The sequence below is a fragment of the Phymastichus coffea genome, unplaced genomic scaffold (genome assembly GCF_024137745.1).
Source record: "Phymastichus coffea isolate CEN01 unplaced genomic scaffold, Cenicafe_Pcof_1.1 PCOF00104, whole genome shotgun sequence".
In the NCBI taxonomy this organism is placed as follows: domain Eukaryota; kingdom Metazoa; phylum Arthropoda; class Insecta; order Hymenoptera; family Eulophidae; genus Phymastichus; species Phymastichus coffea.
The window spans coordinates 721,446-746,453 of NW_026706915.1; the positions used below are offsets into that span (position 1 = coordinate 721,446).

General features: G+C 39.6%; 1 protein-coding gene across 8 annotated transcripts in view; it reads left to right on the forward strand.

The window, feature by feature from the left end:
• The window catches only part of LOC131670199 (plasma membrane calcium-transporting ATPase 3), a 92,910-nt gene that overhangs the window by 45,304 nt on the left and 22,598 nt on the right, over window positions 1-25,008 (forward strand). For 3 of the 8 annotated variants that reach the window (XM_058945599.1, XM_058945601.1, XM_058945602.1), the window contains exons 3-15: window positions 4,922-5,524; window positions 6,171-6,365; window positions 6,437-6,666; window positions 6,746-6,881; window positions 7,010-7,144; window positions 8,216-8,254; window positions 9,485-9,882; window positions 9,951-10,435; window positions 10,510-10,854; window positions 10,951-11,651; window positions 11,729-11,940; window positions 12,018-12,169; window positions 15,822-15,954. In XM_058945599.1, coding sequence (XP_058801582.1) covers window positions 5,368-5,524; window positions 6,171-6,365; window positions 6,437-6,666; window positions 6,746-6,881; window positions 7,010-7,144; window positions 8,216-8,254; window positions 9,485-9,882; window positions 9,951-10,435; window positions 10,510-10,854; window positions 10,951-11,651; window positions 11,729-11,940; window positions 12,018-12,169; window positions 15,822-15,954 — 3,318 coding nt within the window. In that variant the 5' untranslated portion in view covers window positions 4,922-5,367. Of the gene's footprint in view, window positions 1-4,921; window positions 5,525-6,170; window positions 6,366-6,436; window positions 6,667-6,745; window positions 6,882-7,009; window positions 7,145-8,215; window positions 8,255-9,484; window positions 9,883-9,950; window positions 10,436-10,509; window positions 10,855-10,950; window positions 11,652-11,728; window positions 11,941-12,017; window positions 12,170-15,821; window positions 15,955-18,969; window positions 19,042-20,910; window positions 21,002-25,008 lie in introns of all 8 variants that reach the window. The other 5 variants (XR_009302428.1, XR_009302427.1, XR_009302429.1 and 2 more) reach the window with 4 other exon arrangements.

The window sequence follows — 25,008 nt, forward strand, 5'->3', positions numbered from 1 at the left end:
CACTTATAGTCGGCGAGCGCGCACCAATGACGATAATAATGAGGCAAGGTGATCCGTTAACCGTGAACCCTGCGACGAGTATCGAAAAACAAAATGGAAACTGTCGACGGTTTCCGAAATGCTTCGCCCTCGCGAAGTGTCGCCGATTGGAAATTGCATCGTCATCGATGACGGATCGTTGCTTCGGACCCGAGGGAATCACCATTATCAAATTGAAATCTAAAGTCGCAGCAGCCAACTAAAAGGCACTCTTGATACAACTCAGCCACGCCTCTGTCTCTCTTGGCGCCGCTCGCTGTGCACTTTCATTAATTAGCCAGGCAGAGCTTGAATTTCAGCTGCCGTGCGCAATCCGCCAAATAAAAGTACAACAGTTGCGTTCGACGGGCGATGAATAATTAACCGCGGCGTCGCGAATCTCATTGACACGCGCGCGCGCGCGACACAGAGATATCGATTTGCCGGAAAATCAACGGCGCCACGCCCTCTCATCTGCACCAACTTTGCGCGCACCACCTGCCCCGTACGCACGTGCGCGCGAACCGACCACCGTACGAGGCGACCAGTCCAAAAGCGCCTCGCACCGTCTTTATCGATGTCTCATATTTGCTCTGGGCTGCCTTTAGCGACTGTCAGTTGTGCGCGCACTGTGGCACGGCCGATGAATCACGCCACGCGTCTGGACAAAACGAGAGAGAGAGAGAGAAAGAGTTCAAGTCGCTGAACTTTGAACGCGCTGGGGCGTGAGCGCGCAAGCCAACGGCAAATCCGGCGCGCTCTCGCCCTAGTCGCGCCGATTTTTCCCAGCAGTCGCGCTGCGTTAACGCGAGCAATAACTTCGCGCGCGCAATCGCGCCAAATAATCCCGGGCGCTCGCGCTTCGCAAACTTCTCGATACGTGCCGGCGAGTTTTGAGCAAACGAGCTTCTCACCAAGTTTACGCGCCATACTGGCAAATGGAATTTTCATCAGCTTCGCTTCGATCCCCGAAACTTTCTGTTTTTTCTTCTCTTCTTTTCCAAAAGCCCCTGACTTTTGTTTTCGAAAGGAAAGGCCAGAGAGAAGGCTGCGACTAATAAGCTTTTGTTTAGTTAAACTCGTATACATCGGTTAATATACCTCGGGGGCTCACCTCGTTCCACATTGCCGCCGATAGTCGTGTGTGCGCGACTTGAGCATTCGGGGCACGCCGCCGCCACCGCCGTTGCCGCGTAAGAGCGCTCGCAGCTGGGATCTTTCGAATTAGAAATTTCTAGGAATTGGAATGTAACGAGAGTTTGGGCCGGTCGTCGGCGACATTCTTCCTCGTCGGTCGACGATTCAAGAGAAAAATCGGTGTCGCGCTGGACGATAATGATGTGCAATGGCAAATCGATAAGCAGTCGCTCTCTTATCCCCTAGATATATATCTATCGTAGCCTCACTTGTAATCTCACATGCGCGCGCGTTTGCTCGTCGGTGCTATATACACCTTATCGCGCCTATATACATTCTTTCGATCTATTAATGACATAGGCTTTTACTCATCGCTACTCGCTGATTTCGGATTGTAAAGCGATTTATGGGGATCCAACAACAAAAGCCAATCGACATTCGAAAGTTAGTTTCTTTTTCCGCTCGTTGTTCGTCGTTATAATTTGCTGCGAATCGTGCGTCACGGTCATTTTTCACGTTTCGAAATTGCGAAATGTGGAGCTATTTTTAGTGCCATTTACAACGTCATTCCGTACTCGGAACGCGTGTACTTTGTTATAGAACGCTGACTTAGTAATTTCAGGCTAATCAATGATTTATATCGAACGATGACTTTCGTTCCGCTCTCCTATCGAGGAACAAACGCTCTACCGTGATACTCGTAGGATAAGCATTGAGACGTCCCGTCCGGGCGATCCGAAGCGGGCGCGGTGTCGCGATGATTACGAGAGGCGTGCGCGCGAAATCGTGGAAAAATCAGGAAACGGAACGCGACGAAAAGCATCGTGGAAAGGCGACCGAGGCGGCGGTAGAACGGCGAGCGAGGGAGATAAATGGGCAAAGGCCGCGCGGACGCTGACTCATCGAGCGACGCTAGCCGCATAGGACGAATGACCGCGCGCGCGGCGACAAGACAACTTTGTATTCGTCAATATCCGACGCGCGGCGACGACAAACGAGGCATAATTGCCCGACGACGCCGCTTTCGTCACGCGAAGGCGCGCTGATCTCTCGGTATACAAGCGGCCACGCGCGCACCTCGCTGAAGTATATACGACCGCCTAATTCCCGAAACAACCGTAGATCTGGTTTGCGTCAAGGTGCTCTTTCAGCATCGCCGACGCGTGGTCTGACTATTGTTGCGTGTTCTCGGTAGCCACACCGTGATTCATCACCGTCATCGTCATCTTTTCAAATCTCATAATCGTGCGCATACTTAGACCGCTGATGTTTCCCCTTCTATCTGAAATTTCAGCGTCGAGGGGATTTATTATTATTATTTATTTATTTTTTTCTTTTTAACGGACCTTGCGAGAATTCGTTAAAAAGGAAACCATCGCATGTTATTATTCACATGCAAACATCGCGTGCAGAGATATTACAGTATCTACACTGTGACTAACTCGTTGTGCGCGATGCGAGCTATGATGAAATTTGCTATTGCTCCGTATTTCTTTTTTACTGTGTTGCCCAGCTGACAGGTTACGCACTTTATTAAAAAAGCTTGAGGCGATAGTCCATTTGGAAAAGTAGCTTCGTACGAGCGAAAAATGGAGAGAGAAAAAGGCACATCAATAATTACATGCTTATAGGTTTGTCCTCGTAATACACGGATGAATAGTAGTCGAAGCACGCGGCGCGCAAGGATAGCTCGCTCGCGCGTACGTGCGTGTACGTACGTGAGTGTCGTTGTCTTATCAGTCGGCGCGTTTAATCGTTTGACGTCAATGCACTCGCAAACTCATAAATGTGACACCGCTCTCTGCCTCTCTGTCTGTCTCTCTCTCTCTCTCTCGCCCCACGAAACGCTAACCTGAGAAAAGCAGGTTTCCGGGACGCAATTCGGTCCAGTCGACAAAAACTCGCCGATTAGTGATAAAGTCTGTGCGCCTGGTAGTCTGCATACGTACGTGTGTTTCTTTTTTTTCTTTTTCATTTTTTCGCTTCTCGTGAGTCGCAAAATCTAGGCCATTTGGCTACTCCTACTGCTAGCTCGTGGTGCGCGCCGATGAAATATGAAAACGCGCGGATCCAGGAATCGAGACAAGTAAACTGGGCGCCTTGGTAATTAAGTTGTGCCGGATCATCGCCTTAATGTTAAGTCCCCTCGTTAACCGACGCCGCTGATGCGTCCGATTGTCGTGTTGCGTGGATGGACTAAGGAAACGTTCCTCGCCCACGCGAGCAACGTAATTTTCGTTTCTGCCGATGAATAATGTAGGCACATTCGATGGTCGTGCTTCTTGCGCGGAAAGCTCGGCGTTATCTTACGCCACATCAACGATAACGAGACGTCGCGCGACCTTGCAGTTTTGGTCGTTTAACTGTTTTGCGAGCGGCTTCTCGGGCAAACGAAGCGGTTCAACGGTGAAAAATTTGCCTTTGGCGTGCATCTCCTTTCCCATATAGCCTTAATTGGCGTTCAGTCGCGTGCGCACAACGCCTCGCGGCTCATTTTTTATTTCTTTTTTTCCGTCGCGAGTCATGCAGTCATGGCGCTTCACCTAACCAACCGTGAATCGTTCGCTCTCGTCGTGGCTTCTCCGGACGAAATTGAGCTCCCCGACGACGATAAAGGCCGTTAATTACAAATCGCGTGGGTGTGACCGACAGCTACTTTGCTCTTTCCCATTCTCGAGGATGAGTCAACATCTGAATTTATTGATGCTCTTGGAAGATTTCAGAGTGTTTTTATTCTATAGTTGTTACCACAGACAGATGTTACATTTACGCGAAGAAGAGAGGAAGAGAGCTGATTTGGTGTCGTAATACATCGATCAATTTTGTAATTATGTATCGATTAGTGAGCGTCGCTTGCGCGCCCCTTGTCAGGACAATTATTCTCGACAGTCGATCAATCCCATGCATGAAAACTGATGTTTACCTTTACCCGTCACGAAAGAATGACCCGGCGCACTTCTGCGAACTCGTTGCACGTAGAGAACGAGATAATCTCCAATCTTTCGCTCTCATATTATGCAATTGCGTGTTTTGTTTAACGGAATTTTCATCGAAATAGATCGTCGAACAAACGTTTTCTCTGTCTCTGTCTCTCTCTCTCTCTCTCTCTCTCTCTCTCTCTCTCTCTCTCTCTCTCTCTCTCTCTCTCTCTCTCTCTCTCTCACTCTAGCATTTGTGAAATCGATTTTTTAGCGCGCCGCTGCCAAATTGAACGCGAGCTCACGACCGTTGAGAAAGGGAAAAAATAACTTTGTGTTGAATGGAGAAGACGTGTGAGAAGTCAATCGTATTATTAAACTCCGAATAAAAATCCATTTCATTCATTTTTGAGTGTTGCAACACGCATATAGAAAGTATGTATATGCGCGCGCGCGTGTGTGTACGTGTACAGTGATTGCCGGCCGTGACTGGTGATTAAAAGAGCTTGAATAGACGTGAAAAACAACAGCTCCTGACGGTTTTCTCCCGAAGAATAAGCTCTATACACCCAATCGCGTGTACAACTTGATGCTTTTTTTTCTACTGTAATTTGTTTATTATTGTCCGCGCAGGGCAAACAAATGGTCATTACGTACAAACGAAATGAGAGAGAGAGGGGGAGAGAGAGAGAGAGAGAGAGAGAATTCCAGCTCGATTCGGGAACAAATCAATAATAGAAAAAAAAAGCGCGAAAAAAAAATCAAACGGCTTTTGCATGAGATCGCCAGGCACGAGTGAACTACGACACACTAATAAGGAAACGTTTGTTTGTTTACGTTGCTCTCAGCTGTGGGACCTCCAGTTCGGGAGGTAGGAACAGGGCGCGGGCGGCGGAGGAGGAGGTGGAGGAGGCTGCTGCTGCGTCAGCCGCAGCAGCGTGGTTGGTACACGAATCCAGTAGCCAGCAGCAGCGGCGGCACGGCGTCGGCAGAGCTGGCGAAGAGGAAGAAAGTGGTGTTGTCGACGACGAAGAAGACGAAGACGAAAACGACGACCACCGCGACCACGACGACGACAGTCAGAGAAGCAACGACGTTAACAGGCAGTCGGCGGCGGCGGCAGTGCTGCAGCTGCTAGTTCGACGGCAGCGGCGGCAGCATCACGAGGAGGAGGAGGAAGAAACGAGTGAAAGGACGACGGCGTCACCGCACTGCTGCAGCAGCAGCAGCTCGTCGGTGAGGTAGAAGAACCAGATCCAACAGAGCTTTAGGCTAAACGCAGCCAGCAGCAGTTATGGCAACCATCGACGGTCGACCGGCCCAGTATGGGCTCACTCTCAAACAGCTCCGAGAGCTCATGGAGCTCCGGGGCCGTGAGGGTGTCAACAAGGTCAATAACTACGGCGGCGTACAGGAGATCTGCAAGAAGCTCTACACTTCGCCTAGCGAAGGTAAGCCTTTCGCTACGCTCACCGGTTATCTTGACTTTGAGGTTAGGTCAGCACTCTCGTCCTTGCATACATGCTTTTCTGTCCTGGCGAGACAACAAGCTCCTTTTGCAAGTTGAAATAAACGTTATATTTTCTAGCTCCAACGGCTTTTCCTTCTGCGCAGTCTTTACGGCATTTCTCTACTCTTATTTTCTATGTTGTATAACTGTCAGATTGCACCTGTTGGTTTTTGCACTACCTGATCAAATAACTCTTACTTATTTTTTTAGCATACGCTGCTTAGGTTATTGCACTATGACCAAATGATTGTTTTTCATTGGCTGTAGTGCTGATTTAAAAACCTAGTTAAACAGAATGCTTTGTCTCATTTCAATCAGCTTAGTTCCTCTAGATTTGATTTGATTGTTGAATTTATGTTCTTATCCAACAATCACTTATGGTCGTCATAAATTACAACTTTAATAGACCCTTCAGAATCTACTATAGAAATTAATTAATTTATTATGGAGGGGTACATTACAGTTGTAATTACTAAATTATAGTCATGACCAACAAACTGAACTATTTTTCTAAAATAAAAGTAGAGTAACTTCAATTGAATGACCAAATATAAGAAAGAATTTCAAATTGGTATTCCATGCTACAGGTCTCAGTGGATCAACAGCAGATATCCAGCACAGGAGAGATACCTTTGGTTCTAACTCGATACCTCCAAAACCACCAAAGACCTTTCTAACATTAGTTTGGGAAGCTCTGCAAGATGTAACGTTAATCATTTTAGAGGTTGCTGCTCTGGTATCTCTTGGTCTTAGCTTTTATCATCCTCCCCATTCAAATATTGGTAAGATTACAGTGTGAGATTGAAGCCAAAACCAAGAATATTTCAAATAAGTAATGTTACATCTTATTCAGGACCACAAATTGACGAGGATGAAGCCAAATATGGCTGGATTGAAGGTCTGGCCATTCTGATCTCGGTTGTTGTTGTCGTTTTGGTAACTGCTTTCAATGATTACTCGAAAGAAAGACAATTCCGTGGCCTGCAAAACAGAATAGAAGGAGAACATAAGTTCTCCATTATTAGACAGGGGGAGGTCAAGCAGATCTCTGTCTCTGACATTGTTGTTGGTGACATATGTCAAGTATGTGTTATAAAATATTGTAATGCTTTTGCTACATTATCAATGGATTTTGCAAATAACTTGCCAAAATATTTTCTAGATAAAATATGGTGACCTGCTTCCAGCTGATGGTATCCTCATTCAAAGCAATGATCTCAAAATAGATGAATCCAGTTTAACTGGAGAATCGGATCATGTTAAGAAGGGAGAAGCTTTTGACCCCATGGTGCTTTCAGGTATAAGCAAATAATCATCACTAACTTATTGATACCAACAGTATCATATGTTTTTTTTATCCTTTCGATGTTTTTCAAATAAAATACGAACTGGATCAATAAAAATGAATAAACTTTATTGTTTATAGGCACTCACGTAATGGAAGGTTCAGGCAAGATGCTGGTCACTGCCGTTGGTGTGAACTCTCAGGCTGGTATAATCTTCACTCTCTTGGGCGCGGCTGTTGATCAGCAAGAGCAAGAAATCAAGAAAATGAAGAAAGGTACGCATTCTCTCACTTTACAACCAAAGTCTCTGCGCAAAAAATATTTTCCTTCAATGAAAGAAAGAAAAACGATCAAGCATTATCGCTTGAACTTTTTCTCATTCAGGTTTGTTAGTATAACTCATATTAAGGGTGACAGGTTTATTAGCATAAAGACAGGGACTTTAGCGAGTTCTTGCTAATACTTGCATTATTGAAAGGCATGCAGAGATGACTGACTCTTTCTCTCTATCTCTATTCAAATGTTTGTTTGAAGTAAGAACGAGATCTTCAGTTAAAACAGCTGCGGACGCATGGTTCTTCATTTATGATTTGATAATTTTTGTTACATTTACTATCAGAGTTACAGATTGGAAAATTAACATTTGTTCGCCCATTTCTATATAATACTACCTCTTTTTCACTTACGACATAAACCTGACCCGAATCCTTATTTTTCAGCATGATTTCGCATTTCTAGTGATCTCGTGTTCTCCCCTTTTTTCTACTAATAATTAGCCCTATTGCACTTGAGATAATTAACTTTAAAATATCTTGTCTTTAAAAGAATCTTTAACTATACATGCAGCATAAAAATCAACACTTAAATTACGAAGTTACAGAGTAATACAAAAAATGTCCAATGTCATTTATATAGTTTTACGTGCTTGTCTTGTTTAGTCCATCAATCCATCAACCTTGCGTTATTGTATGTGTGACTTCTGTCGTTTGCCGCTGTTCATTTGTACAATTTTCATTTTTCAAAAATTTCAAGTAACTTATGTACAGTCATTTTCAATACCGGCAAACGACAAAAACACTATTCACTGATACTTAAAACCTAATCATTAAAAATAAACACGGAACCTTGCGAACAGACAGTTTTTACGACAATAATATTCTACGTTGAATACATTTTTTAAAACAATACTGGAATAAGAAAGAACACTGCTGTTTATTCGCAAATTCTGTAGTTATTCACTGTTTGTAAAACCTTTAAAAAAGGCCTACAACGAAAAAGATAATAAACAATCATAATGCAGCAGATTGCTAATGAATATTTGTTTTGCATGCATTTTTCTTGTTTAGAAGCTAAAAAGCAGAAGGGGAAGAAGAAGTCGCTATCAGGTGATTAAATTTCAATACCATGTTCTTATATTTTTCTTTTTTTTTTACTTTTAAACGAACAGCTGAAGGGACTACTAAAAATAATAAAATTTTCAAGTTAGTAGCTAGAAATTTTCAGGAACTAACTGTTTCTATCTTTCAAATACAATAAAGCCAGCAGCAATTTTATGTAAATGAAGAAATAAGCTTTAAATCATTCATTTTGTAGTTTAAATTCACTTTCAAAGCACTCAAGTAATGTTCATTTTAGTCCTTTTTACGATAATTAATCTATTTTTCATATCTGTGTCTGAAAATCATCAAATATTTTTACACTCTTATATACTATTTATCTGTATTTTCACAATTTGCGTGACTTTCCTTATCCGCCTTCAGGTAATTGCTGGTTTGTTTGCATTCCAATCCGTTAGTGTTTTTTGACTTGCATTTTGAATTTTTTATGATTGATCTGACACAACTAACTATATTCCTTGTTTTTCTCTTGTCCTAGTAATTCAGCATTGTAAATTTTATCTTATTTTGTCTACTTTATAAGTATTGTAATAATGTATTTGGCACTACTCGTTATTTTTGAATCGGTGTAATTTATTAGTTATCCCTAATACTTTTGCAAATTGTACATAATACAGGTTTACTTGATATGTTTATTCATAACTGTAAGACAGTAACGACATTTCAAAACTTCACTTTTCTCAAGAAATTGACTTGTTTAAACACCATCAATCACATTTGAGCGTTAGAGAAATAAATTATTCTGCAGCAAGAGAACCTGAGCTGTATCTGCATTTAACCTTTAAATCATTTTTCGCGATTGCTCCTTGCAAACAATCAGTCAAAAATTTTAGAATTTTTACATTCATCGCAGTGTTGTACTTGAGCAATGCGAAACAACGTCGTCCGTTAGAAAATAACGAAGGCCTATATATTCACTAATTATTGCGCAATCTGCGTCGGTACAATTGACCAACTAATTCGTTATTATTAACCAATACGCTACGCGAAACTGGCTTTTGAAATTTGAACCGTATGTATCAATTCAGCGCCAAACTATGAAAAGTTACATTTCGCAAAATGAAAGAGTTGGTGCCGGCGTAGAGTGCGATACTTGAAAAATAAAGTAACTGTTGGAAAACATGGAAAACTGAACGAACATTTTGAAAAACTCTGCTTGTTTGCTTTGCTTTCTTGCGACTATCGTATCGATGCAATGCAACGCAACGCGACGAAAAGGTGACGATGGTGCCGATGTAACTAGCAACAGCCATCCAGTGAGTCGTCACGCCGACGGAGGCGGCGAGAATCATCACGGGCCTGCTGATGGCGGAGGAGGTGGTGGCGGTGGCGGCGAAAACGAAGGCGCCAAAAAGGAAAAGAGTGTGCTGCAGGCAAAATTAACGAAATTGGCCATTCAAATCGGTTACGCGGGTTCGGCCATTGCCGTGCTGACGGTGGCAATTCTAGTCACGCAGTTTTGCGTCTCGACGTACCATATCAACAAGGAGGACTGGAAAGCGGAGCATTTTGGCGTTTTCGTGAAACATCTAATCATTGGTGTGACCGTCCTCGTTGTCGCCGTGCCTGAGGGTTTGCCCCTCGCTGTCACTTTGTCGCTCGCCTATTCTGTGAAGGTAAGTCGAGCACCGGCCCCTCTTTCGAGACGAGTATGCTAATGCGCTCGCGAACCCGCGCACCGCAGAAAATGATGAAGGACAACAACCTGGTGCGGCACCTGGACGCGTGCGAGACGATGGGCAACGCCACTGCCATCTGCTCGGACAAGACGGGCACGCTGACGACCAACCGAATGACAGTGGTGCAGTCCTACATATGCGAGAAGCTGAGCAAAACGCTGCCGACCTTCAACGAGCTGCCGAGCCACCTTGGCAATCTGATTGTTCAGTCGATCTCGATCAATTCGGCGTACACGTCGCGCATAATGCCCGGGCAGGATCCGACCGACCTTCCGATGCAGGTCGGCAATAAAACCGAATGTGCCTTACTTGGATTCGTGCTCGCTCTCGGCAAGAATTACCAGACGGTGCGCGACGACCAGCCCGAGGAGACCTTCACCAGGGTCTACACCTTCAACAGCGTCCGCAAGAGTATGTCGACCGTTGTGCCGCGCGAGGGCGGCGGCTACCGGCTCTTCACCAAGGGCGCTTCCGAAATCATTATGAAGAAGTGCGTACTGCACAGCGTCAACCACTAAACCGGTGCCGAACGGGCGCTCACTTACGCGCGTTTGTTCCTTGCAGATGTGCCTTTATTTACGGTCGCGACGGCAACCTGGAAAAGTTCACCAGGGACATGCAGGAACGCCTGGTGAAGAACGTGATCGAGCCGATGGCCTGCGACGGCCTGAGGACAATCTCGATCGCCTACCGGGACTTCGTGCCGGGCAAGGCAGAGATCAACCAGGTACACATCGACAACGAGCCCAATTGGGACGACGAGGAGAACATCGTGGCGAACCTCACCTGCCTGTGCATCGTCGGTATCGAGGATCCGGTCAGACCCGAGGTACCCGACGCCATCAGAAGGTGCCAGAAAGCCGGTATCACCGTGCGCATGGTCACCGGTGACAACATCAATACTGCCAGGTACGCGCTCACACGCTCGACCGATCGGCCCACGGCTCTCCACTGCATTGGCGTTTCCCTAACGTAAGCCCTAACGTGTGTTCCGTTCGCTTCCAGATCAATCGCAATCAAGTGCGGCATTGTCAAGCCAAACGAGGACTTCCTGATCCTGGAGGGCAAAGAATTCAACAGGCGGATACGCGACGCGCACGGCGAGGTGCAGCAGCAGCTGCTGGACAAGGTCTGGCCCAAGTTGCGCGTGTTGGCGCGCTCGTCGCCCACCGACAAATACACCCTGGTCAAGGGTATGATCGATAGCAAGGCCACGACGAATCGCGAGGTGGTCGCGGTCACGGGCGATGGCACCAACGACGGTCCCGCTCTGAAGAAGGCCGACGTCGGCTTCGCCATGGGCATTGCCGGCACGGACGTGGCCAAAGAGGCCTCTGACATCATCCTCACCGACGACAATTTCTCGTCGATCGTCAAGGCAGTGATGTGGGGCAGAAACGTATACGACAGTATCGCCAAGTTTCTGCAGTTCCAGCTAACGGTCAACGTCGTAGCCGTGATCGTTGCCTTCATCGGCGCCTGCGCCGTACAGGACTCGCCGCTCAAAGCTGTGCAGATGTTGTGGGTCAATCTCATCATGGATACCCTCGCCTCGCTCGCCCTCGCCACAGAGATGCCTACGCCCGATCTGCTGCTCAGGAAGCCCTATGGCAGAACGAAACCCCTCATCTCCAGGACGATGATGAAGAACATTCTTGGCCAGGCCGTTTATCAGTTGGTCGTCATTTTTCTTCTCCTCTTCGTTGGTAAATAGTCTGCTTTCTTCTTTCGCTCTTTCCATCCGTACGATCCTTTATCCCACTTTGTGATTTTCCCTCCACAGGGGACAAATTTTTTGACATTCCCCCTGGCCGAGAGGCCTCTAAGCATGGCGCACCCTCTCAGCACTTCACCATCATCTTCAATACATTTGTCATGATGACGCTGTTCAACGAATTCAACGCCAGGAAAATTCATGGCCAGCGAAACGTCTTCCAGGGAATATTTACCAACCCCATCTTCTATTCCATTTGGATTGGCACTGCTTTGTCACAAGTTAGAGACTTGCAATTACTTCTTTCGACAAATTATTTCTAATGAAACTTTGAACAAACTTTTTCGTTTACTTCTAGGTGGTAATCGTCCAATTTGGTAAGATGGCGTTTAGCACAAAAGCTTTAACTCTAGAACAGTGGTTGTGGTGTCTATTCTTTGGAATCGGCACGCTACTGTGGGGCCAATTAGTCACGACGATTCCTACGCGCAAGATTCCCAAAATCCTTGCGTAAGTCATGCAACAAGCAAACTTATATTATTACTCTTTTTTTACATAGGTGACAACCTTTGATAAAGCAATTGTATCTATTTCTTCGAATGAGCGTCATTTTGCTCACATTTTCTCAACTTCTCTCTACTCTATCTTGTTACTTAAATTTTTTTCAGAACAAGTTTTTTTTCTTTCTGCCAAAAATTTCTTTGTGTCCGATAACGACTGTGATTTTAATACTTTCTAAAATACAACAGGTCGATTATTGGATCCAATGAAATTGTTGCAAATGCTTTTTGTTTCAACTTTTTTTTCATTTAAATTTTCGATACTGTGAGTAGCTAACGAGGGAAGAAAGCTGGCGTATGGTGCCTAAAAATTCTCTAAAGAATCGAAAGATGAAAATTTGATTCACAGTAATTGTATAATTTGCAATTGTTTTAAAATTGACTAGCTAAAACCTTAATACTTTCTTGACTTTTGGATTAATTGCTTAATTAGTCGCCAGTCGGAAAGAACAATTAGATTTGTAATAAGTAATGAGTAGTCCTAGCCTGGACCTATCTGTAGTACGTGGTAGTGACCTATGCATGTTAGAGACGATTTCCAAATCCACGCAATTCTCACCTAAAACGCGAACTATCGCAACTAACTCGATACTTTTCTTTTTTTTTAATTATTTTTTCGCTCCGGTAGTTTTCCCGCTCTCGATCCTATATCGACCCTATTATCCCGCTTCTTCCGTACTTTAAAGATAAAAACAAACCACGCTGAATGTTGCATGCTTAAAACATTTTTGATACACCGAAAGAGACGTACTTTGAAAGTCTGCGTACTTTTGTAAAAGATTTAGATTTATTAGATGTATCGATAAATTTAAAGTGTCAAAGAGCCTTTTTTTTCTTTTTTTTTTTTGGAAACAAATATCAAAGTAATTTTATTTTCAAAGGAAGAGCTTTTTTCAAAATCAATTTCTCTGCTGAACTTGAACTGTTACGCTTTTTCCTTGCTTTTTTAATTAAAAAACAACAGAAAATTTGTAACACAAACGTCACACTTTAAATCGCTTGAACTGTTCTTGGGTGAACAATGCAAAAGCAATAAAACGATGTGGTTGTTTGTCAAAGAATAGTCAAAATCGAGCAATATTGGATTATTATCTTTATTTGCTGAATCCCTTGTTACATTCTTTGCCCCTCGAAAAAAATATGGACTGACAGTTGAAAACCCGAATTTGCTGCAGATAAGTTTTGAAAGACGAACAAAACAAAAAAAACGAAAAAAGCATACGCCTCTTATAGATTGGGAGACATTCGGTTACCCGCCGGCAGACCGCTGCGATTCCTTGGAATTGAATTACCCCATCGTCAAACTTCGACGTTCCCTGAATCCAATCCCGCTCCTAGCACGTCCTGTGATACCTGAGAGCTTGCGAATTTACAAAAACGACCAAGTGCGAATATACGTGAGGTGATTCTTCAACTTGACCTCCTTTGTAAACTCAATTTTTTTCCGACCCGCCACAAGGAAACGAACGTGTTTATAATATACTCCAACGAAAATGGCTAACATGCTAACAATACCTAACACAATTATCCAAACAATTGTACGGCGAAATGAACTCGCCGCATCGACCGCGATGTGGCCATTGTTCATATAACTGCGAGAAGCGATTGAAGCACGTGTTAAAGATGATGTAAAGTTACGATGACCTACGCTTTAAATAATCCACATAGACACATTAACACACGCCAGACCCGAGAATCAAGGAGAATAAGTAATCATCACGGTTGTGTGAAACAGCCTTTTAGATGAATACTGAACGCGCTCTGCATGAAGTGACAATCGTCATTGCGATCGATCAATGTGATTTTCACTTGTGTTTGTATAATTTTTCTGTGCATTAGTTCGCGCTGTTGGCTTCAATGAATGTCCCTGTCAGTGGCGTTTCTATTGAAACTAAAACGGGTGTGAATTGAATGTTGAACTTGTAATAACCTTATAGCTTTTACCTTGGCATCGATGATTAAAAGTTTGATCGTCGTCGGTGCAGCTTTCACAAGATATTACTTGTATTTGATTATTCTGTAAGAATGAACGTTTTATTAGCTCCTTAGATGAATTATTGTTTTTATAGTTGACATTAGATAAATTTGTGTTAGCATTGTTAAACGATGCCTCGTTTCGAGGAAGAACGGGCATTCTTCCGAAAAACGACAATTACCAATTTTCAATCTAGCTTGCTTAGCTGAGAGTTGACCCCTTTTAAGAACGACGTATATTTTTATATATCAGATATTGTACATGATCACATTCACCAATTCGCTACCGATATATACTAACTTTTGTACACGGAACGAAATGAATGAACACATAAGGCGCGTTAATATGGCGACTAATCAAATAACAAACGAGCTACAATAACGACGAGAATCAAAATCACTAATATATGTATTAACAATGTATATATTATTACTACTATAAATTAGATGATCATTATCACCAGGCACTACCTCTGTACTACACAAAAACCATTCGCATCTTTCTCTCTCTATCTCTGTCTATCTCTCTTCGAGTCTTTATTTTTCTTTCTCAAAGCTTATATTTTCTTTCGAAGAACGCAGCTACTGCTACAAACTTTGATACACTGCGTGGAGCAGCAGTTGGTAGATGAGATCACGTATATACATAATTTTTTTTAATACAATATTGCCATCAATCGTTGTCATGATTATTCATTTTTAGTATGTAAGTCATGTATCGCAATACGTCATTTACATGTTTACGGATGATAAAAGAAAGGCATCTGTCCACCTTCTTTCTTCTCATGTGTCGACTCATGTTCGTCCACCACATTTGTTTATGTTTATTTTTTTTATTTCATTTGAAATATATTTTTTTGTCGTGGGTAACTTGCAGATGAGGCTATATATGTGTTGTGAAAAGATGCCAGTCTGGAAAGGCTTGCAGTACGTTTGAAAGCAGTTCTTGTGTTGTTATTACTCAGCTGTAACGTTAAACTTTTTTATACAAAAATTTAAAAACTGTCTAAAATGTAAAAGATATTTGCATTGAAACTATAATATTTTGATTAAAAGTAATGGATCGGGTGGAAAAATCTCTTTTGATGTCAAATATCTGTGATGCGAAGAGCATCCGGATTTCACATCTCTATAGTTTCAACTATGTAAAGCACCGAAGATAAATTATTGTGGAGTACGACCTTTCCAAGCTAGTATTGTCACAACAACAAACTCAACCTCAATTCAAAGTTCTCCAATAGCGATGTCCATCAAACGACATCCATCGATCATTATTCCATTATTCTTTCAACCTATCTGTCTGTCAACTTCTCTCTTCAATCTCCGAAATAAAAAAAAAACCTTGATTTTCGACGATATTACGTCTTCTTCGAGTCCCCGGTGGAAGAGTCGGCGCCCTCCGTCCGGAGGAGTGAGAGGAATGAAGGACGCACCTGCTGATCGATTAATTGACAAACAAAAAATGCGAAAAGCAAAAGAGAATCGAAATTCTAACCGAAGGATACGTGTTGACTAGACCCTAATAAGCATAACGAAAGAAACAATGACTAAAAGAAAATAAGTGGAGACGGTCGGCGCGAAATGCGAGTAATATGAAGAATTTTTGGTTTAATGTTTTTTAAAAACAGATGGGGCCGCGGCCAGCCGGAAGATATCGGCGTTATCAATTTGGGAGACGAGAAATACGATCCAGACTCGACAAAACAGCCTCGCACCGGACAAATTCTCTGGATCCGTGGTCTAACACGACTGCAGACTCAGGTAACTATCCCTCTATCCCTATCTCACTCTCTCTTTCTTTCTCTCATTACTTTCTCTCTCTCTCTCTCTCTCTCTCTCTCTCTCTCTCTCTCTCTCTCTCTCTCTCTCTCTCTCTCTCTTTCTCTCTGTCTTCCGTGACTCTTTCTTTCTGTCACTTCACTAATTCGAGAAGAAATACAATCGACATTCTAAGACCCTCATTTTGCGATATTATTCTAGTATTTATAATTAGTAATCTCATTATTACATTTCTAGGGGGCAAAAGAAAAAAATAAAAGAAATTTAAAAAATTTGATCAAATAATAGACCAAAATAGGCATCATCAACTTTCTATTTCAGGAACAAAAGGATTACTCGTGACTTCTATATCTATCTTTTCTTACTCTCTATTACTTCTCTCTTTTCTCCCTTCTCACCATCTATTATCACTGTCTTTCTCTATACGTCTTATCTCTTTCGTACACTATCATTTTCATCCTTCTTTCTATTTATCACTTGACTTTTCAAATTATTCTGTTTATTCATTATTTTTTTCTTTGTCTTCGAATGATTTTTCAACTTGATATATTTGGAGCGAACCACCTGGACATCGCTTCGCAACTTATATTAAGAAAGTTAATTAACGATCGCGCAGTGTAGAATACGAGATTTCTGGTACAGGAATTATTTAGGCAATAAGCTTGAATGATGATTTTATTTATAAATTGAGTATACCAAATCTCATAAGCTCACTATTCACTTATCACCGTAGTGAACATCAAAAGTGCATACATAGGATTTTCGGAAAAATGAACATCACATTGTACACGTTATTTTTTTTCTCGAGAAGGTTAACGATGATCAACATTTATCTATACTCTTATACTCTTTCTACTGTTTACTTTTGCCCAATTCTTTATCCGTTTTTACACTATTTTCTTATGTGTACTCTGATGACATGCTGCAGAACTCAGCGTGAAAAATTTTTCCAATATCGTCGCGCCTCACTTCTTTTTATTTTTATTACTTTATTTCTTAATTTTCAAGCAATAAGATGAAACTATCACGTCAAAAAAAAGGCATAACGTTAAACAAAAAAATCTTCCTTTCTGATATAAAATTATCTGTATAATAAAAAATAACCAAGATAAATAAAACAAATTGTACATAACTAAACAAATGATAATCGTAAAGAAACAAAAAAGTGGAGGATGTTCTTCAAAGATATTACCTCCAGGTCAGTGGCACGTACCTCGCCAATCACGAAGCAATAGTTTCTTTCTTTTTATGTATGTACATCGCGTATTATCTTTCCTTAGCATTTTTTCAACTTCTATTAGAATATCGTAGTGACATGTACATTTTTTATTTATAAACTCTTAATATTTTATACATTTAAAACATTTAAAAAATTCTTACAATACTTTTTTTGTATACAATCGCACTTCCGGCAAATCAATTTTTATAAACAAAAATTTTCCGCGCCTACCTTTCTTTCTATGTATGTGTACATATATTCCATTAATTATTTCTGTTTTTTCAATCAAAGATATCTATCTGTTTTACCCCCGCCACCTATAAAACTTCTTGATTTACACTCAAAACGAACGATCATCGAACGATGTGCGAATGTCAGTTTTATCACTTTTTGAATGTAAAGTTATGAGATAGTTTCCAACAAATTGTTGATCTATACACGACGAGATATTTCAGGTATTATTTGCGTCAAGTAATGTCGCACTGAACATGTAAGTTGGTATAATAATGAAAAACAGAAACAGTGAATAGAAAAGTTGTAAACGAATTTAAATGTTATGGATAATAATAGTAAACATTAATATTTTTTTCTTAAAAATAAGTGAAAGTCTACAACAGGTATTTAAGTATATAATCATGCGTATTTGACGATAATATAAGCATCGTGATAAATGGTAAAAGAAAACAAGCTTTTTCGAAGTTTTAAAGACATGGAAAACAATAAAACTTCATTGATAAAAATGTGAAAAATTATGGTGACACGAAGTTGAGTAAAGTTATTGATTTCGATTATATCGTGTCGCAACGTATAGAAGAGGAGCTATATAGGAACCAATTAGAAATGGTCCACACAGTCCTCAACCAATTTCTTTCTCTCTATACCTTTTTTCTCTCTATCTCTTTTCCATTTATATATGTTGAAGAACGAAAAACTGACTTATAAAAAAAAATGAAAAATAAATTCGTACTTGTTACTTCTCACTACATTGCATTATTTATGGATAGTTTCCACTGTTCACTTCTCTAAGTGTGTAGATGTGCGATGACAATTCTCTTTTTTCTCATGGTGAACGCGAGTAATTTAAAACTTCGAAGAAACTGAGCGATTTCTTCGACATGTTCAATCTGTTTTTTATTTTATTTTTTTTAATACTTTTTTTCATTTCATTTTTCGCGTATAAACGTCCCACCACAACAATCGGGCTTCTCATTTACACGTGATGCAGCGTGAAAATGCCAAAGCAGCGAGAATCAGACACAACATCAGAGAAAAAGGCTTCGTTTGCACGAAAGGGAATATTTTGCACCGTTTGATTGCGCGCGGCCTCGCAACGCATGGTATTACACTTGTTGTATAGCGTTAGAAGGCGGACGGGGGAGGGGGGTAGAGAGACGACTTTGATGGATACAGAACGAGGCAGAAAAACAAAAGAACGAAAGATATGATTGCACATCAATTCATCGCGTCGACAAGGGAAAAATTGCACATTTTTCTGTGAAATCAAGTATATGTTATATTTTTTTAAATACTTTATTTTGTAATACGTAAAAAACCTGAAATGCGTCAAACTTCAGGAAAGATTCAGAAAATATTGGAGCATGTGTGATTGATTGAAGAAATTGTGTATGCGTGTGTCTATGTATGTAAATATAATGATAATTTATGCACTATATAATTATGAGGAAGTAAAAGTATATATGAATGTGAGCAAGCAGAAATCACAAACAACGGCTAGCATAAGCTAATCATATCAAATTGAATCTGTAACCTACTTTCAGACGAGCAATAGAACTCTGGTGCAGAATGTATCTGTGACAGGCAGATCCCCCTCTCAGGATTACCATAATATGGTTAGTTCGCAAGTCTCTCCAACTCTCCGCATTGTTTGGCCGTCTATTAATACTTATTATTAATCATGATTTCACGTACTTATTTACGTTTGTTTTCTTTAATGACTACTCCTTAATTTTTCTTTCTATATCTATCGCCTATTTATCCGCAGCGTACTTCTGTCTTTTTGTCTATATATATATTATATTACCAACAAGCCGATTTTTTGTTTTTTTTACTTTGCGCGTTTTTTCTTGCAAAACATGCAATTCTTTTAATAAGCCAATTCTCTCTTTTATTTTACTGATTCCTTGTCTCACTATTATCCATGTTCTAAAACTTTGATACCCACAAATAAAAAAGATTCATTTGTATTATACACTTTTTTCCTTCAATGCGAAATTTTGCTTTCGTCGAAGTATCTCGATTATTTATCAAATTCTTTGTATATTATTTTTTTTTACTCCCTCCCTATAATATCACTTGATAATCATCATTATTCTCTGTATCCTTTTCATTGGAAGCCTATCCCATCCTCATAATTCTCCATTTTTCATTTTCTTTTGCGCGCTTCTTTATAATTAATGTCATGTTCTTTAATCATTTTTGCAACCTTATTATTACTATAATGAATGTTATACTCGATGACATGTCGCATGCAAACAAACGCGAAATTTGGCGCGTAAATATGTTTCACATAAACGGGCTGTATACATGAAATATTTTCAATTTTTATCTATGTTCATGTGGACAAAAAAAATTATATATTACGGATATGCCTGATGTCGCGTTGATACACGATTTTTATTCACACTTCATCTATCTTTTTCACGTTTTCTTTATTCATCGCGAGTTTGATATCGCCTCGTATGGAATTCTGTGCATTCGCTTCATTTATTCACATTCACGTCGCGTACTGCATATTTTTCGCATTTTTTTCAATGCGCCATTTTTCACAATATGTCGTCGAGCAGTTTTAAATCGATCTATCTCCTCTCTTTTCTTATTTTGCTTATTTTCTCAAATTTTGTTTATGATTTTTAGTTTTTTTTTAACGCGAACGCAGTGTATTTATAGTTGTGCGTCATCAAAACAAAATTTTTTTTTCACTAATGCTGTCATTGTTCAGTTATGTATATGTGCTTCTGTATGTGTATCATAATGTTAATGATGTTAATTATAAAATTTTAATAGGTCTATGACCGTCCTTTTCACGCATCGTTCAGTCGTTGTGTGAAAAGTGACAAATAATATATAAATATTTAAATATATTATTGAAACGTAATGTGCTTCTCTGTTCGACGAGAAAAACATACGCGTGTAAAAAATGTATTTCTCAACATTATCTTTTCTCGCTCACATTGTTTTTTTAGTCTCTTTTTAAAATAAATTCTTTGTTGGAGTGACTGTTTCTCCGCGAATTTCGTTGTCACCAGTCGCTTTTGTTTGTTTGGAAAAGATTTCACGAACCGCTTCGAATATTTCACGCATTTACTCTATTTCATGTTTTTTTTTATTTTACCTGTTTTCTTAATCCCAGAGAATGAAACAGCCGGTGCCTTTCATTAAACTTTATTCTTTATTGTTATAATTCGAGCCCACGAAATGTTTTTCTATTTTCAAATCTGGCGCCAAATCACACGCAGTGAACGAAATGAAAAATTCCAAACAAGACCATCCCGCGATATCAATTTCATTAGTTACATTTGAAAGAGAAACAAACGAAGCGACACATTATGCAATTGATGTTGATACACCAATGTTAAAAGTATTCGAAAGAAAACCAAAAAGCTATGTGTAACGCGTTTTGTCAGAAAAAGACAAGAATTGTACCGTACCAGTTAATACGTGAACTAAGACTGATGATAATTCTATTGTCGTTTTATTAGCCAGTGGAAACCATACGAGAGACTGAGGTATAAACACGGCGGCAGTCTTACGTTACCCACCGCCAGACATTTCCTGTCGGAGTACAAACAAGTACGTAGCCCTCTAACGAAAGAAAAAAAAACGCAAAAAAGAAAGTTCAGATGAAAATTCATATACATCTCACCCTACAATACCACACGTAACATTATTCAAAAACACGACAAATATGTAATCAAAACGTCATATTGCAAGTAGATAATCGCCTGTCGTATGATACGTTGTCTTTTTTTATTACCAAAGAAAACCTATAATACAACAGTCGGTGGGTCAAATCCCGGACGAAACATTATATATGAAAAATTGAAAGGTTAACCGCGATTCGGTCCACCATTTACCCAAAAAACTGACCTTGGATGATGATGATTACACCATGGTGACGTAACTTAACCATTCATTTTTTTCTGTTATATTGCTCATTGTAATAGTGATTATAACGACGAATGTTTATTTTTGATGGCGTACTTTAATACGTTGTTTTATTAGATATTTTGTCTTTTACGTGATCTTATGATTTAATGCACCGATGTGGTTTATTATGTTTTTTTTCTATGTGGCGAAGGTGGAACGGTCGATATTAGCATCATATCACCAATTCACGCCAACACGCATTACACTAACTCAAACGCACACAAACGCAGTGTTCAACGAGTGACTAATCCGAATTAAAAACAGAAACATTAAAACAAACTCTGGCTTTTTAACAATCTAGAAAATAATACATTTACAAAAGAAAAAAACGACCGTCCGCCGCTGCTTCGATAGTTTTTAATAAATAGATGTGTTTGAGTTTGCTGCGTGCCCCGTTATTAGATTTTGTTTAGCCATTGTTTGAGTGTTATTTTGGATGACACTCCTATGTATTTTGTCCAAATTTATTAGTATATATCGTCGATAACTAATTGATATTCCAACAAACCATTCCGACGCCCCTCCCCAAAATTCAACAAAAGCTATTCTTCGATCCCTCATTCTTCTTCTTTGATCTTGTCTCTCGTGAATCTATCAATCTATTTCTATCCATCACCATCCTTCTGTGCTACACCCTCTCTCTTTTTATCTCTGTTAACGTAATTTTTTTTGTTCACTTACAAAATATACAGCCTAAATTATGTTTTCTAGCTCTGTGTTATTTCTGCCTTGCTGAATTTACAGTGTGCGCGCGTGTGGGTGTTGTTACATATGTGTGTTGTTGAGCTCTCTTTTTTTAATGAACGCGCATAAACATATGTCTCCATTATCATTTTTCGTTTTTTTTTAAACTAAATTATGTTTTTTGTTGCGTGGCGCCACATTCTTTCCTTAAAACTCGACTGCGAGGACAATATTAAAGCTAAGAAGATAACAGCTAACCGTTTATTTTTATTTTGTTGTCTCAATAGAATTTAATTGCTAAGAAATACGCACAATTTTTTTTTTCTCCGGCTAACGGTGTCTCGTAAAGAGGTTGCCTAAATGCATCGCAATATTGTGGGAATTTTAATTTTGTCAAGTGTATGTGTGTCTAAAATCTAGTTTTGAAAGAAAACAGCAAAAATCTCTTCTGTCTTACAGAAATATATATACATATGTTTATTGATTTGCGTGTGTGCGTATTATATGCGTGTGATGAGTATGCCTTCTAAGCTTTTGCGAGAAAGAAAAATAATTACAATTTGCAATAGAAATTGTACAGATAAAGCGCGTGTGTGCATTGCTTGATCAGTTATGTTATTGTTTTCCACTTTTCTGCATCGTAAACAAGAAAGAACAACATAATAAATCAAAGAGACACCGTCAGAGTGCGAGATTAGCCCAGTTTCGCGAAAATAAAACATGACAATATTAGAACGCGTTTGACAAGACAGGGCCGACGAGAGATTCGATGTCATCAAACTAGCTATAATGAACGCGCTTTCAAAGAGAAGTACAACAATGCAATGAGTTGCCATTATGCCTGGCAGGTCAACCGAAAGTCGAGCGCGAGAATAAGCCGCGTTTAAATCCTTAACCAACTAACTGACGTATTTACGATAGTGAATCGGGATATTGTGCAAGTGCAAACTGTGTAATGCTCTTGATCTCTCATTGTATACACACTCTGACTCTTGCCGCGAAGCCACTTCGGCATTAGGGGTGGATTGCTATTTCTGTACTTACACGTCTATATATATACATATATATATTGAAACCAAGTCGGCTGTCTGATTGCATATATATACATACATTGGCCCATTTGTGTGCATTATACGAATAATTGTACTTGCATTGCTATATATATATATATATATATACATTAACGGCGACCTTTAAAAGTCCAATTGAGGGGTTTCAAATCGAATGAAACACGCAAGAAAGCCAAGCCTCTAATTCTCAGTGTCATATAACACTGGCTTTTTTTAATCTTCAACGTGGATTATATGCTCGTGTGTTTAAATTGCAGTGTGTGCCTCGCGCTCGCGTAATTCTGCATTTTACCGTGTATATTCATTAATTTCACTCTTAATTGGTGTTTAATTATTTTATTTTAATAAACGATTGTTGCTGACCTTTGCTATACATTAGCTGACTTTTTTGTCAGTATCTATATAGGTTGTATACTTTCACTCACCAAACTGGCTAACAATATCTAACAATATACAATATATAATACTGTCTGTTGCACTTTCTGTATTACTATAGTATCGTCACATATAGGTACTGACTTCAGACAAATATTGCTATGGAAATGAAGTTTAATTTTCCTTTTTCTTGCTTTGCTGTTCCGGCGTTGCTTGGTTCAATGCCATGACGTGCATAGCACCCTAATTAACTTTAATTATAATATTCGCACGTTTTATCAACTTATGAAGCACTATATATGATATCTAGATTGTACGCACAGTATGTATTATCGTGCTCCAAAACAAAAAAGATCACTCAATCTTATTGTCTGGCTTATTTGTTCTTTATGATTTTTCATCTCTCTGTCACAATTTTATTTAAGAAAAAAAAAGAGAAAAAAATAACATTCTGACGCTTGATCAATATTTTTACAATTTTTGTGAAAGCAAAATTCACATCAACATACTCGAGCTCCTGGTACGTTTAGCAGAGCTACCTAAATGTTATCCATAACGATACTGTATACAAAACAGAAGCAATGTATAAACTGTTCTTGCATATGTTTCTACGATTCACTTATGCTATTCTGGAATTGATCGTCGTTACTTCGAGTTCGTATCCACAGAATATACAATGAATGATCAAAAAGAAATTAAAAATTCAAGCATCGTTGAAAAGGCTTGTTAAGATCGAGCTTCCAAAAACTGCTTGAACTATTCACGATGATATGTTTGCAATCTCATGGTTCACACAACCATATTTTTTACATTTCTCATTTCTTTATCTATACTCTACCACTTTTTCTTACTCTATCTTTCTTCTTTAAATAAAATATACACAGACATAAATTCAATTACAGAAAAATTAAACAAAATTTCTGGCATTTATGTGCAATGAAAAAGTAAAAATGATATAATTGAGCGATAACGCCTTATTCGCTCGGTTCAGGACTGTTGCGGACCATTTTTAAGAAAAATTAAAAACCGAGCGTCAGACAAGCGTATATAGCATAACACGTCTGAAATGAATTGATCACAAGTTTGTGATTCATACACACACGCGCGCGCGCGCATATATATATGTGTGTGTGTATGTATGTATGTATATATATATATATATATATATATACATACATATGTATGTATGTATGTATATATATATATATATATATATATATATATATATATATATATATATACACACACACACACACATGTATACGTGTGTACGTGTGTTTGCAAAGTAAACGCGCTAAGCTTGCGGGTAACTTGAGAAAATCAAGAAAAAAAAAAGAAATAATACATACAAAGCTTTGATATGTACATCGTGCTTGATATATATATATATATATATATATATATATATATATATATATATATATATATATATGCAGGCTACGTTATAAGTCGATGTTGGCGTAAAAGAAGCAAAATAAAATATAAAAAAACTTGCATGCCGTGCTAGCTGTACGTTTTTGC